This window comes from Lemur catta, chromosome 1 (genome assembly GCF_020740605.2).
Source record: "Lemur catta isolate mLemCat1 chromosome 1, mLemCat1.pri, whole genome shotgun sequence".
Classification (NCBI taxonomy): domain Eukaryota; kingdom Metazoa; phylum Chordata; class Mammalia; order Primates; family Lemuridae; genus Lemur; species Lemur catta.
In genome coordinates this window covers 110,034,854-110,050,206 of record NC_059128.1, presented here as the reverse complement: position 1 = coordinate 110,050,206, position 15,353 = coordinate 110,034,854, and the positions used below count along the sequence as shown (strand labels likewise).

The 15,353-nt window shown below is 52.4% G+C and overlaps 1 protein-coding gene across 1 annotated transcript; it reads left to right on the top strand.

The window, feature by feature from the left end:
* Positions 1-3,564: 3,564 nt before the first annotated feature.
* KEAP1 (kelch like ECH associated protein 1) lies at positions 3,565-11,716 on the top strand. Its single transcript, XM_045545687.1, has 6 exons — positions 3,565-3,758; positions 5,359-6,044; positions 8,262-8,947; positions 10,075-10,280; positions 10,542-10,718; positions 10,967-11,716. The coding sequence occupies exons 2-6, from the start codon at positions 5,406-5,408 to the stop codon at positions 11,131-11,133; spliced, it is 1,875 nt and encodes a 624-aa protein (XP_045401643.1). The 5' UTR covers positions 3,565-3,758; positions 5,359-5,405; the 3' UTR covers positions 11,134-11,716.
* The last annotated feature ends 3,637 nt before the right edge of the window (positions 11,717-15,353 follow it).

Sequence of the window (15,353 nt, the reverse complement as noted above, 5' to 3'; positions counted from 1 at the left end):
GGCTGGAGAGACCAGGCCCACACTGTCTCCCCCGGGGGGGTCTGCATTCTTGGCTGGGGGCAATACCAGGGCGCAGTTTGTGCCCATAAAAGGCTCCAGGCGCGCTGGCCTCAGGCCCCCAAGTCCCCAGGCGCATTCCAGACCCCTGCAAGGAGGGCTGGCCAGGGGGCGGAGTGGGGAGGGGGCGTCCGGTGTAGGAACGGCGCGCCACCTTCCGGGAGACCTTGGAACTGCAGGCATCCTCGAAACCAGCGGTGTTTTGGGGGTCGCTGCTGACCCAGCCTGGGGACCTAAGTCTCGGCGTGCGAGGCTCACACCGCCTCTGCAACCACATGCACGAGAAACCAACCTCTTTCCAGGAACACAGACACACGCGAGCCTGAGCTCGTGGTCCCAGGTCGCTCTCTGGACTGAATCCAATTCTCTGCTGTACAAGATGCCCCTACCTAGGCGTACGCTGGGGTACCTTGCAGCCTCCTTAGACATCCCACTTCATTTTTCGGTGGTTTGGTGGTGTCATGGTAAAGGAATTATGGATTTTCTACAAAATTCAAAAAGCACCTAGTTCCCCTTCTGGGGCGCAATCTGTGGGATTCCTGGGGAACTTCCAGAGCTCTTCTGTGGGTTCATGAGCTTATATATAAATACATCTCCCGTCTTTTTATACAAATTTAGCACTGTTCCGCATCCTGCCTTGTTCATTTAATGGTATATCTTGGAAATTGTTGCACATCCACGCATTTTGTGATGTCTTCCTGTCTTAGTTGGCTTGAGCTGCTACAACAGATACCCTAGACTGGGCGGCTTAAACAACAGAAATTTGTTTTTCATACTCCTGGAGGCTGGGAGATTCAAGATCAGAATGCCAGCATGCCCGGGGTCTGGTGAGGGCTCTTGTCCTGTGTCACTGTGTCCTCACATGGCAGAGAGAGAAAGAAAGTTCTGTCTCTCTGGTGTCTCTTCTTATAAGAACACTAATCCTGGCTGGGTGCGGTGCCTCACACCTGTAATCCTAGCACTCTAGGAGGCCGAAGCAGGAGGATTGCTTGAGCTCAGGAGTTCGAGACCAGCCTGAGCAAGAGCAAGATCCCATCTCTACTAAAAAAGAAAAAAAAGAAAGAAAGAAATTAGCTAGACAACTAAAAATATATATATATAAAAAATTAGCCGGGCATGGTGGCGCATGCCTGTAGTCCCAGCCACTCGGAGGCTGAGGCAGTAGGATTGCTCGAGCCCAGGAGTTTGAGGTTGCTGTGAGCTAGGCTGATGCTACGGCACTCTAGCCTGGGCAACAGAGTGAGACTCTGTCTCAAAAAACAAAAAGAAAGAAAGAAAGAAAAGTTAGCTGGGCATGGTGGCACATGCCTGTAGTCCCAGCTACTCAGGGAGGCTAGGACAGGAGGATGGCTTGAGCCCAGGAGGTTGAGGTTGCTGTGAGTTAGGCTGACTGACACCAGGGCACTCTAGCCCGGGCAACAGAGAGACTTTGTCTCAAAAAAAAAAAAAAAAAAAAAGGAGGTCTCATGACCTCATCTAAACCTAATCACCTCCCCAAAGCCCCACCTCCAAAATATCATCACATTGGGTGTTAGGTTTTAAACGCAGGACTGGGAGGGGTGCACAATTCAGTCCGCAGCACTTGTATTTTTTTGTTGTTGTTGTTTGTGTTTTGAGACATAGTCTTACTCTGTTGCCCTGGGTAGAGTGCAGTGGCTCACTGAAACCTCAAACTCCTGGGCTCAAGCCATCCTCCTGCCTCAGCCTCCCGAGTAGCTGGGACTACAGGCTTGCACCATGAAACCCAGCTAATTTTTTCTATTTTTAGTAGAGACGGGGTCTCACTCTTGCTCAGGCTGGTCTCAAACTCCTTACCTCAGGCGATCCTCCTGCCTCAGCCTCCCGAAGTGCTAAGATGACAGGCATGAGCCATCATGCCCAGCCCACAGCACTTGTTCTTTTTCTCACCTTTAAAAAAATTGAGGTAAATATCTGTATAGTAAGTTTCTTGCTCCTTTTACCTGACTACATAGTATTCCACAACATGGGTGTGCCACTACCAAGCCAGGGCCTCTAAAGAGGGGCATGTGGATCGGGCCCAATACTTTGTCATTACACACCATACTGTACCTTGGCTAAATCTCTACAAGAGGCACCGCTGGCTCTCGGGGCCTGTAGGTTTGACTTGGGGACATATGACAGGTCACCTTCCCAAGCTTGCCAGGAGGGTGCTGGGGTCAACCTTGGCCACTCAGCCTATTCACCAATTATGCTAGAGTGCCCCCTCAGGAGGTGTCCGGAACTGCAGCTACATTCAGGCAGCGTTGGGGAAACCGCCCCAGCCCTTCTGCACACAATTAATCTCACACGCTGAGCCGGGTCGTTGAATCCTCCAAATTCACCCAGGGGGCTCCAGGAACCCTTTCTTACATCACCATGTCTTCAACCTAGCGTTTCCTTTTATCATTCACTTTTCATTTAGATGGACTATTTAAAATAAATTTAAATACATTTATTTAAAAGGTAACTTTACATCCTAAACGGCCTACATAAATCAGTAACCTCAGCCATCGAAAATAGCAACCGTTTCCTATCTCTTGGGCACAAGCCTTCACATTTAGTCCTCATGATAACCTAGCAGGTAGCTGCTGTTATTCATGTTTTACAGAGAGGAAAGTGAAGCCTAAAGAAATTTTAAGTAATGGCCCACGGGCACGGAGCTAGCAAGCGGAGATCCAGGGTTCCAATCCCACTAAGGCAAGTACCACGCGCGTCTTGATCGGAGGTAAATGAAAAATAGACAATAAAAAACTCAGGTAGATAATTCTAGCTAGATCATGCGGACGCCTGACCGTGAGGCCAGCTCTGTGCTGAGTAAAAGGGAGAAGCGCTGGTCATGGGGTGCACCCCGGCACGGAGACGACCTGCGACGAAACCAGGCGGATGGAGGGGACAGGGCGAAGGGAGGCCAGGCCCTGAGCCCTCGCTCGACGCCCCGCTCCTACCCGACGGGCGCCCAGCACCTGCGGGAAGGGCGGGGTATCGCTGCTCCTTCCCCGCCGCGCCCTCTCCGCTTTCTGCCCGCCTCCTTTTCGGGCGTCCCGAGGCTGCCCCCCACCCGACGGCCGCGACCCCGCAGGCCACGTCGCCCTGGAGACTAGGCGCCCCCGAACGCAGAAGCGCCCGCGGGTCCCCGACAGGGAAGGTTAGGCAGGAGCCGCCCTGGCAGGCTCCCGGCCCCTGGGCCTCCCCGGAAGCGCAGTGCGCAGGTGGCACCACTGTGCCGGGAGCCGCTGAGCGCCGGGGGTATCCCCACCCCGAGGCACCCCTGCGGAGGCGACGCGGGGTCCTAAGTGAGCGCGCGGGCAGCAGCGGCGGGGAGGGGTGTCCGCCAGATCCCAGGTGCGGGTCGAGACGAGCGGGCCCTGATTCAGGGGCTGTGATTCCTGGCGGCTCCCTCCACGAGGACGGCTGCGCCCAGGACTGCGGTCCCCATCCCCGCAGCAATGGCGAGCGCTGTGGTCGCCGCGCTGGGGCGGCGCAGCTTGGCGACAGCAGGCGGGGGCGGGGGTTGGGGAGCGGCCCTTTGCTGTCCCCACCGCCTGAGGCCAGGGGCCGCGGGGACTTTTATTCTGACACGGCCGGCGCCGAGCTCTGCTTAGTCATGGTGACCTGCACGCTCCGCACCTCCCCCCACGCGCCGCGATGGTGGCGCCGGGGCTCGGGCGGCGGAGGCGGAGCCCGAGCGCGGCCATGGCAGGGTGAGTGAGGCGGCCTGTGCCCGGACTGCGGGCACGGCGGGCCGTGAGCGCCCCTGCGGTAGTGCCCGGGGGCCCGGGAACGCGGCGCCACGGCCCGGGGCGCCTCCAAGTCCCCTCCGCGGCTCCCGGGAGGGCGCGGCCCAGGTCCAATCTTTTTGTTGGACGGCGCGACTCGCGGGGTGGCCCGCGAGCCACGCAAGCTGGGCGGAGAACCCAGGAAGAGCTGCTCAGACGGAGGCCCGGGGACCTCGGGGAGTTGGGGGGTTTGATCTGCACTCTTGGGTTGGCAGCCCAGAGGCCGCGGCGGGGTCACTTCCTCCCTTCTCCAGGCCTCGGTGGCGGCTCAGGCGGGGCATGCGCAGTCCTCCACTCGTCGCTTCTTGGGGGGAAGTGCCAGGTGCCAGGAGGGCACCGTTGACCGATTGGCCAACGACCGAGAGGCAAACCTAGGGCCTTGGCACGGGAGAAGGGGCCAGGCGGCGCCGAGGGGCGGGTGGAGGAGGGCGCTCTGCCAGGCACAGTGGAGTGGGCAGCCAGCCAGCCACCCATTTGCTGACCCCTGCGTGGTGCCAGGCCCCAGGCGCGACACAGGGAGGCACACGAGAGAGCGTGGGCCCAACGCTCACCTACACGGGGCTCCCTGCCTTTGAAGGGCTGCAGCTGGGGGTGAGAGGGACGGTCCACCCCTCAATAAACAGGCAACAAGCAAAGGAGATCAGTTCCTGACAGCGTTGTGATGAAAATAAAACAAGGAGAAGGGGACTCTGAACTGAGCCCCAGAAAGATGAGAGAAAGGGGGGTGGGCCGGGGGGAGCCTCCTGCAGACCCCCAGCCCCCATTTTCAACACAGAACTCATCCCCTGGTCCTCCATTCACCAGGGCTTTCCATGAACCCCTTCTGTCCCCATCAGCTCTTACTACATTCCTCCCTGACTCTCCAGATCAGTGCCTGGCACACAGTAGGCACTCAATAAATGTTGGTGAAGTGAATGAAGGAATGAGCTTGACATGCTCTAGGAAGGAAAGGGCTGCTGGGTGGCTGGAACAGAGTGAGCAAAGGAAGGAGGTGGGCAGGGGCTAATTGCATAGGGTCTTGCAGGTCACTGAGGAGTTTGGTTTTTACTTCTAGTATTGTGGGAGGTGTTTGGAGGGTTTAGAGCAGGGGAGAGACATGATCTGACCTATGGGGTTTTTTTTTGGTTTGTTTTTGTTTTTTTTTTGGAGACATTGTCTCACTTTGTTGCCCAGGTATGAGTGCAGTGGTGTGATCATAACTCACTGCAACCTCAAACTCTTGGGCTCAAGTGATCCTCCTGCCTCAGCCTCCCAAAAGTACCTGGGACTACAGGCTTGAGCCCCTTGCCCAGCTAATTTTTCCTTTTCTTTTTTCTTTTGTAGGGTCTCACTCTGTTGTTTTAAGATGGGCCCTTGAGCTGATGAGGTTGGGGGAAGTTTGCAAGTGCAAATGGATTCCACTTTAGGTGGTTTGCTTGGGAAGGAAAACTAACCTGGGAATTGCTTTATCTTACAAAAGGACCCCTGGCACGTGCTGGCTTAGCGCCAGGTTCTGCCCCCCAGCCCTGTGCTCTCTCTCTTCCAGGCCCCTGAGTGCCAGAGGTGGTGGTGTTCCTTGTCACCTGAAACCCCATGCAGCCAGAACCCAGGCCTAGCGGGGCTGGGGCCCGCAGCCGATTCCTGCCCCTGAATTCAAAGTGCCCCAAGGGGGCAGGGGACACGGTGATGTACGCCTCCACTGAGTGCAAGGCTGAGGTGACGCCCTCCCAGCATGGCAACCGTACCTTCAGCTACACGCTGGAGGACCACACCAAACAGGCCTTTGGCATCATGAATGAATTGCGGCTTAGCCAGCAGCTGTGTGATGTCACCCTGCAGGTCAAGTATGAGGACGCACCGGCTGCCCAGTTCATGGCCCACAAGGTGGTGCTGGCCTCATCCAGTCCCGTGTTCAAGGCCATGTTCACCAACGGGCTGCGGGAGCAGGGCATGGAGGTGGTGTCCATCGAGGGCATCCACCCCAAGGTCATGGAGCGCCTCATCGAGTTCGCCTACACCGCCTCCATCTCCGTGGGTGAGAAGTGTGTGCTCCACGTCATGAATGGTGCTGTCATGTACCAGATTGACAGTGTCGTCCGTGCCTGCAGTGACTTCCTGGTGCAGCAGCTGGACCCCAGCAATGCCATTGGCATCGCCAACTTTGCTGAGCAGATCGGCTGTACCGAGCTGCACCAGCGTGCCCGGGAGTACATCTACATGCACTTCGGGGAGGTGAGCAAGGAGAGGGGTCTTGGAGCAGGGGATTGGGGACAATGTCAGAAGGACCAGGGATGGACCAATGAGAGGTGAAAGGCCAAGGCAGGGAGCTGGAGAAAAATGAGGTTCTGAACTCCTAGTCCACACAAGTGGGGAGTTTCTGGTTAACAGTTGGCGAAAGTGACATCTTCATGGGGCTCTGGGCTCCCTGGTTCTTCTGGGGCCAAAAGCGGGGACAGAGTGCAGCGAACACAACAGCTGCCAAACCCTGGGATGCACTGGGCAGCCTGGCCTTTTAGGCAATCGGCAGATATTTATGGGACACCCACGACAGGCTGCAAGTCTGACCCTTAGTTGTGTGTTCTTTGGTCCACGCAATGTCCTCATGCCGTTTTTGGTTTCATTTTCATTTCTCAGTGGAGGAAATTGTCAACAGAAAATAGAGTTCTTTAAAAAATCACAATGATCAGCCCTAATTCGTGGGTGGCAACAACTAGAGATTGCACCCTTGAGGTGATAATAGTAAGTGTTTATTGAGGACTCGCTGTGGACTAGCCCCTGTTCTAAGTGACTCACATCCTTTAAATCATTGACTCTTCCCATCCTGTGAGATGGTACTGACCTTCGGCCTAGGAAGGCAGGGCAGTGCCCCAGGCCCCAAGCCTTACCGAAGTCTGTGCTTTGGAGTGCCCGCCTGGAAATTTTCCTTTTTTTTTTCTTCTTTTTTTGTAGAGACAAGGTCTCATTCTGCCACCCAGGCTGGAGTGCAGTGGTGTGATCATATCTCACTGTAGCCTCAAACTCCTGGGCTCAAGCAATCCTCCCACCTCAGCCTCCTGAGTAGCTGGGACTACAGGCACATGCCACCACACAATTAATTTTTGTATTTTTTTGTAGAGATGGTCTTGATATATTGCTTGGGCTGGTCTCAAACTCCTGGCTTCAAGCAATCCTCCTGTCTTGGCCTCCCAAAGTGCTGGGATTATAGACATGAGCTACTGTGCCTGGCCTATTTTCTAAGTACTGTGGCTGGGACCGGCTGGGGTGGATGCTACCCTGGTCCTGTTTCTCTCTGGGGATGGCTGCTGTCTTCTCTGCTACACTACCTGTGGGCTTGACCAGGTCCAGAGACACACTCTGGTGTTAGTCCTAGGGCCATTGGCTTCCAGAAGAGTGGTCCAGCAAGTAGGTCCCTCACAGCGGCCTGCACAGTGTTTCTTTCTTGGGATTGCATGAGCTTAGGGTACTAGATCGAAATTGTTTATATAGATGGGTGCCTTACCAGCAATATTTGTCCAGGGCCCTGTCTACCCTAGAAGTAACCCTGCTGTGAGGTGGCAATGTCCATTTTACAAAGGAAACCAAGGTATGGAGCATTTCAAAGATGTGCCCAAATCACATAGCTAGAAAGTGGTAGGGCCAAAATTACAGCTCATGCTGGTTTCTTCAGTGCCGGCACTTTTTAAAATTCTAGAACATTCTATCACTGCTGCTTTTTTTTTTCCCCCCCTTTGATTCAGTCTGTCCTTTTGGAAAATGATTTCATTAAAAAAAAAAAATAGGTGAAGTGTGGTGGCTCATACCTATAATCCCAACTACTCAGGAGGGTAAGGCAGGAGGATCACTTGAGCCGGGGAGTTTGAGGTTGCTGTAAGCCACGATGGTGCCACTGTACTCCGGCATGGGCTTCTGAGCGAGACCCTATCTCTTTAAAAAAAAAAAAAATTAAAACCCCTGCTTCTCGGAGCAGAAAATAGTAACAACAATAACAGTAGCAAAATAGGCGACATATTCTTAGAGTTCAAAAACCAAATGATACAAAAGTATACATAGTATATTGCATCCTTGCCCATTTATCTGAGTGCCTGGCACATACTGTAACTCATTTGATCCTCACAACTTATTTATTTATTTATTTTTATTTTTTTAGAGACAGGTCTCTCGTTCTGTCGCCCAGGCTGGAGTGCAGGATAGCCCCCTGCAACCTTGAACTCCTGGGCTCAAGCGATCCTTCTGCCTCCGCCTCCCGAGTAGCTGGGACTCCAGGCGCGCGGCCACCACGCCCGGCTAATCCTCACAATTTATGAGGTTCATACTATTCGAATCCCCGTTTTGCAGATGATTATGCTGAGACCTTCAGAGGCACCTTGAGTGACTTGTCCAAGGTCCTGCTTGGTGAGGGGTGGGGGAGACACACAGGAGTCAGCCCGTCCCACTTCCCGCCCCCTGCAGGTAGCCAAGCAAGAGGAGTTCTTCAACCTGTCTCACTGCCAGCTAGTGACCCTCATCAGCCGAGACGACCTGAACGTGCGCTGCGAGTCCGAGGTCTTCCACGCCTGCATCAACTGGGTCAAGTACGACTGTGAGCAGCGGCGCTTCTACATCCAGGCGCTGCTCCGAGCCGTGCGCTGCCACTCGCTGACCCCGCATTTCCTGCAGATGCAACTGCAAAAGTGCGAGATCCTGCAGTCAGACTCCCGCTGCAAAGACTACCTGGTGAAGATCTTCCAGGAGCTCACCCTGCACAAGCCCACGCAGGTGATGCCGTGCCGGGCGCCCAAGGTGGGCCGGCTCATCTACACGGCGGGCGGCTACTTCCGCCAGTCCCTTAGCTACCTGGAAGCCTACAACCCTAGCGATGGCACTTGGCTCCGGCTGGCGGACCTGCAGGTGCCACGCAGCGGCCTGGCCGGCTGCGTGGTGGGCGGGCTGTTGTACGCAGTGGGCGGCCGGAACAACTCGCCGGATGGCAACACCGACTCCAGCGCCCTGGACTGCTACAACCCCATGACCAATCAGTGGTCCCCCTGCGCCCCCATGAGCGTGCCACGCAACCGCATTGGGGTTGGCGTCATCGATGGGCACATCTATGCAGTCGGCGGCTCCCATGGCTGCATCCACCACAACAGTGTGGAGAGGTGAGTGGCCAGGGCCTGGAGGGGTGGGCTTCAAGTGTCCCAAGCCACTGGGATCCAGAAATTCTCCCTGGTGTTGAGTCCTGGTCTCTGCTCCCTGCCTTCAGGAAGGAGACGTCTCAAGGTGCAGCTAAACTTATAGTCAGTGACCTTGGATGATGTGCCTGGCACTGTTAACGCTTATAGGATGGTCACAAACACATATAGCTCCTTTGTGCAGATTTGGAAAATGGTCCATCAGTTTGAAATTGTTGAGCTGGGTGTGGTGGCTCACGCCTGTAATCCCAACACTTGGGGAAGCCAAAGTGGGAGGATCACTTGAGACCAGGCGTTCAAGACCAGGCTGGGCAATACAGTCAGACTCCATCTCTCTCTTTTTTTTTTTTTAAGAGATGGTATCTCACTCTTGCTCAGGCTTGTCTCAGACTCCCGCCTTGGCCTCCCAGAGTGCTAGGATTATAGGCATGTGCCACCACACCCAGCTAATTTTTTTTTTTTTTTTTTATTTGGTTGCTTGGCTAATTTTTTCTATTTTTAGTAGAGACTGTGTCTCGCTCTTGATCAGGCTGGCCTTGAACCACTGACCTCAAGTGATCCTCCCACCTTGGCCTCCCAGAGTGCTAGGATTACAGGTGTGAGCCACCATGGCTGGCCTGTTAACCTCATCCTTGAAGAGCTCTTTGAGCATCAATCACACTTTGAGAAAAACCATTCTTGGCCGTAGCCTAGTTGTTAGAATTGGGGCTCTGGGGTTAAACTGCAGCTCCACCGCTCCTTGGTGACCCCAGACATGCCATTTCACCTTTCTGGCACTCCATCTTGTCATCATCTGTGACTGGGTAGGGCTTTGGTGAAATCACACACATAGGACTCAGCAGAGGGCCTAGCAGGGGTGTCACCAAGCCACTGGGGTCCAACAGATGTGGGTGTGACCTCATTCAATTGATGGCTGTAAGCCTCGGTTTCTTCATCTGGAAAATGGAGCTGCCAATACCTGGTTCATTGGAAAATGGCTGTGAAGACCAAAGAGTTCAAGCGTATGAAGAAATGAGCAGGGTACCAAACCCACAGTAAGAATTCCGAGGTCAGCTCTGATCACTGCTGTCACCATTGTTCTTATGCCCTTGCAGGTATGAGCCAGAGCGGGACGAGTGGCACTTGGTGGCCCCGATGCTGACACGAAGGATCGGGGTGGGAGTGGCTGTCCTCAACCGTCTCCTTTATGCTGTTGGTGGCTTTGATGGGACGAACCGCCTTAACTCGGCAGAGTGCTACTACCCAGAGAGGAATGAGTGGCGGATGATCACACCCATGAACACCATCCGAAGTGGGGCAGGTGGGTGGGGACTGTGGGGAGGGGAGTGTCCAGGAAACATCCTACCCAGTCCAGGGGTGAAACCGTTGTGCTCCACCGTTTACCCTTGGCACCCACAAAAGAGCTGGATTCTACTAGAGTCCCAGCCTCTCTCCCAGCTTTGTTTCTGAGGGTTTCCTCAGGAGAGGGGAATAGGGGGAGGGGAGGGCTCCCCCAGGAGGGTGGTGGCTGGGGCCCCAAGGCTAAGCCCCAGAGTCACCCTCTCTGCCTGGTGCTGTTTAGGCATCTGTGTCCTGCACAACTGTATCTATGCTGCGGGAGGGTACGACGGTCAGGACCAGCTGAACAGCGTGGAGCGCTATGATGTGGAAACAGAGACGTGGACTTTTGTAGCCCCCATGAAACATCGGCGAAGTGCCCTGGGGATCACCGTGCACCAGGGAAGAATCTATGTCCTCGGTGAGGCTTGGGATAGAAAAGAGTCCATGGCGAGGCACGGGTGGTTCATGCCTGTAATCCCAGCACTTTGGGAGGCAGAGGTGGGAGGATCGCTTGAGGCCAAGAGTTCGAGACCAGCCTGGGCAACATAGTATCCCCACCAATTGGGGACAGGTGGCTTTTGCCTCTCATGGTTGCATCCTCCTCTCTTTCCCTGCCCTCTGAGGTGGTGTGACCTGTGGTGACCATCCCCTCTGCTCTCCCTGCAGGAGGCTATGATGGTCACACATTCCTGGACAGCGTGGAGTGTTACGACCCAGACACAGACACTTGGAGCGAGGTGACCTGCATGACGTCTGGCAGGAGTGGGGTAGGCGTCGCTGTCACCATGGAACCCTGCCGGAAGCAGATCAACCAGCAGAACTGTACCTGTTGAGCCAATTTTGGATTTTTTTTGGGTGGGGGAAAAAAAAAACAGTCCGACAGAGAGTATTGTTTTTGTACAAAAACAAGGACAAAAGAAAAGGCCTTAGCGCACATATTCCTCATCCTCCAGGAAGGGATGCTGGGATGCCTCAGTGTTACAGTGACAGCTGGAAAGAAAAGGAAGGCCAGGACAGGAACCCACAAGCCCCTTGGAGGAGTCCCAGAAATGTCCAAGACAGCCTGCCTGGGAGGAGGTGTGGGATGGGCGGAGCCCCCGGAAGAGAGGCCCCCACAGTGCTGGCCAGAAAATAGGCCTTGGTTGCACACCGGCAGCCATCACTTCCCTTTGGGTTGAAAGCAGGCGCTGAGGTCAAGCTGGTTTTTGTTCCTGGCAGCTTTGTGATTCATTCCTGGAGACTCGGAGGGGACCCAGTGAGGACTTAGGGGTTTCAGCCCCTCCAGAAATGTGGTTCCCGGGGATGGTCCTGTACATAGAAGCCACTGGATATCTCTGCCCTGGGCAGTTATTTTGTTGATAAGTAACCCTGTAACTTTCCAAGGAAAATAAAGAACAAACTAACTAGTGTCTTCCACATGGGCTGTTAGCTGGAAATCTTAAAGCCGGCAACAGAAAGGGCTCTTCTCCTGAAATAAACGCAAGTCTTCATTTAGGGCTTATCTTTGAAACCCGTTTCTTATCTATGCCGATTGCATTTTGATATGTAGGGCATCTTTGTCCCTGTAGGCAAGCCGCACAATTGTCTCCCAGTTTCAGCTGCCTTGGAAGACAATGCCCTGAGTCCTTGACACATCTCCTAGGACTCCTGAGGTCAATCTCATATGTGCTATGCCATGCAGTTTATATTTCAAGGGAAACCATCTCCAACATGCCTTCCAAAATTGGTGAAAATCTATCCGGCCATTTGTTATGTGCTGTCGTTACACAGACTGAACCTTTGTTTTATTTAGGTACCTGGGTATTAAAAGGACAAAGGGGTTTCTTGGAAATGAAGCTGCTTGGTGGTTATCTTGGGCAAGGGGTTCAACCGCCTGGTCCCTTCTGAACAATTTGTGTGGGGGTAGCATGTGGCCTGCCTCTGTTCTTCTACCAATCAACTATTTATGCTGGGCTGGAGAAAAGACATATGACGTATGGCCCCAACTCTTGGGGAATTCACAGCTTTTTCTGAGTAGCTTAGAGAGGAAACATTTTTTTTCCTCTTTTTTTTTTTTTTTTTTTGAGACAGAGTCTCACTCTGTTGCCTGGGCTAAAGTGCACTAGCATCATCATAGCTCCTGGCTCACTGCAAACTCAAACTCCTGGGCTCAAGTGATCCTCCTCCCGCAGCCTCTCGAGTAGCGGAGACCACAGGTGGGAGCCACGATGCCTGCCTAATTTTTCCATTTTTAGTAGAGAAATGTTCTTGCTCCTACTCAGACTGGTCTTGAACTCCTGAGCTCAAGCAGTCCTCTCACCTTGGCCTCCCAGAATGCAAGGATTACAGGTGCAAGTTGCCGTGCCTGGCCCTGAACTCTTTTTACAGGTAGAGAGGGAGAGGTCTAGAGAAGTGACTTGCCCAAGGCTACAAGGCCACTAAGTGGTGACGTTCAGATTCAACCTGTGGAGTACACCAAAGCAGTCATTCTCAGCCACAATGCACTGTACCACTGCACTTGGGAAAAGGAAATATTAAAGGGGTCCCATGGAGTCAGTGTGTATAGCAGTGAAAATTCCAGAAACAGCAACCTCATCTACAGCTAAGGGAATTTACACATAATGCGGTGGCCAGAAGCCACACAGCTCTGCCTGAAGCCACACCCCCCTTTCAAAAGGGGTAGCACTCTGGTCTTGAAGTCAGGTTTAGCTGATTCAATATATTAATAGCAGTTAGGGGATCAGCCCTTGAGTGAACAGTTCCTTATCTGCAAAAAATGGTACTTGGATGCCTTCTGGGCATTAGGCCCTGTGGCAGCTGCTGGACCAACAAAGGTGAGTATTTACACTCACTTTCCAACTCCAGAAAAACAACTTTTTTCCAGTCCTTACTCCACTAGGCATTGGGGTGGTAGCAGTGAACTAGCCCACGGTGATTCCTGCCCTCGTGGAAATCACAGTTTAGCAGGAGAGAAGGGTGACCATCTCATCCGGGTTTGCCTGGGACTTTCCCAGTTTGAACACTGAAAGGTCAGCAGCCCAGGAACCCCTTCTCGGTCCCAGACCATTGGTCACACTGCAGGTAAGCCAGATGATGAAGCAATAACTACCAACATGCCGACGAGGGTCATGGTTAAGTTTGCATTTTGAAGTCAATGGCTCTGGGAGCCAGGTGGAAATGGCTTGGCTGGGAACGGGTGTGGATTGGGAAGACTAGATAAATGACATCTGCAGTTGTCCAGGTGAGAGATGATGGCATTTGGATTGGGCCAGTGGCTGTTGGCATGAAGTAGAATCTACACACGAAGAGAATGATGAGACATCCAGGTTGAAGAATCCAGAATGATCCTGGGTTTCAAGCTTGAACAGCCAATGGTAGAGAGGCTTGGAGGAGGCTGGAGTCAGAAGAGAAGTGATGACGGGCTGGGTTTTGGGTGTGTTAGGTTTGCAGCCTCAAGATACAATTGTTTCAGGAAAGTTCACAGAGGCAGCCACTTAAGAACTGTTCGCTGCCAGCAAATAGTGGCTACTCGGTGCCAGGCATGAAGTGGGGTGTTCAGACAATGTGGACCAAGCGTGATACCATTCCTTTCTTGTGGAACTGGAGTTAATAAAACAATCACATAAATTGTATGTCATTACCATCAAAGGTAAGCTCTCAAAGGGACAGGAGCTTGACCTAGGCTACAGGGCTTGCAAAAGCATTCTTGAAGAAGAGGCTTATCTCACAGAAATCCAAAGGAACTGCATTTGAAGTGTAAGATTCTGGACAGGAAACAGCACAACATGTGCAAAGGTCCTGTGGCACTGGGGGGCAAGTCTCAATGAGGCTCTACGAGGGAGGAGGAACATGGTATAAAAAGAGGCTGAACCAAGACATAGTCAGGGGGCTAGACCATGCAAGCCCTGTGGGTCATGCTCATTTCTCTTTAACTGTTAAATATATAACCATTACTTAAAAAAAAAATTAGAGCATTACAGATAAAGCTGAAATTTTACTATCTCTCCATCCCAGCCCGCTTTAATCTTAAAAAAAAAAAATACTTTGCAGCAATGTTCTATGTTACTCCACATAAATGGCATAATGTTGGGTATATGCTGCAACTTGTTTTTCCCCCTCAGATCTTCTAGGTCTATGGTCACATTCCTTTACCCAGCTACACAATGTTCTATTTTAGCTACTCTTCCACTATGGATAGATGTTTAGGTTGTTTCCATTTTCTTAGAAGTACAGGTAAGGCTACAACACCCTTTCCTAGTCATGTCTCCTTCAGCACAAGTGTGTTTATTTTTCCAGGTGGATGCTAAGAGGTGCAATTTACTAGATCAGGGGTAGGCAGTTTTACTAGATGCTGATAGATCGCCCTGGAAAGTGGTTGTAACAAATATTCCAGCAGTTCTGTATACATTTAGACACAATCAAATGTATCATTCTTTTCCTTTGATGGTTCATATTTAAGAAGGACTTTCGGTTCTTGGAATTTTCTGCAGCTTCCTATCCAGTTGTTACGTAATTATCTCCCACCCGTAAATTTTCCTTTCCTCCTAAATTGACAACAGTTAGTTTTTGTTGGTTCTGTTAGAACCAGGAATCCTGGCTGGGTGCCATGACTCATGCCTGTAATCCTAACATTCTGGGAGGCTAAAGTGGGAGGATCACTTGAGGCCAGGAGTTTGAGACCAGCCTGGGCAACATAGTTGACCCCGTCTCTACGAAAAGGTAGCAGAGTGTGGTGGTGGCCCACCTGTAGTCCCAGCCACTCTGGAGGCTGAGGTGGGAAGATCACTTGAGCCCGGAATTGGAGGCTGCAGTGAGCTGTGATAGCACCACTGCACTCCAGCCTGGGTGACAGAGCAAGACTCTGTTTCTTAAAAAACAAAATCAAAACACACCCCCCTCCTCCAAAAAAACAAGGATCCCGATTTGTGGAGTCATTAAGAAATTTTTCAAAATATATTTTCTTCAAACATATTTAAGTTTTGTTTTTGCACTGTTTTTAAATGTATCTGGAATTTGTTAGTGTGTATGGTATAAAGTTGGAATTTCACTTTTTATGTAGTCATTTGCTGCACAA

Coding starts and splice junctions, on each gene's coding strand:
- KEAP1 (XM_045545687.1), top strand. CDS start 5,406: ATGCAGCCAGAACCCAGGCCTAGCGGGGCTGGGGCCCGCAGCCGATTC. Junction 8,948..10,074: donor CACCACAACAGTGTGGAGAG/GTGAGTGGCCAG, acceptor ATGCCCTTGCAG/GTATGAGCCAGAGCGGGACG. Junction 10,281..10,541: donor CACCATCCGAAGTGGGGCAG/GTGGGTGGGGAC, acceptor GGTGCTGTTTAG/GCATCTGTGTCCTGCACAAC.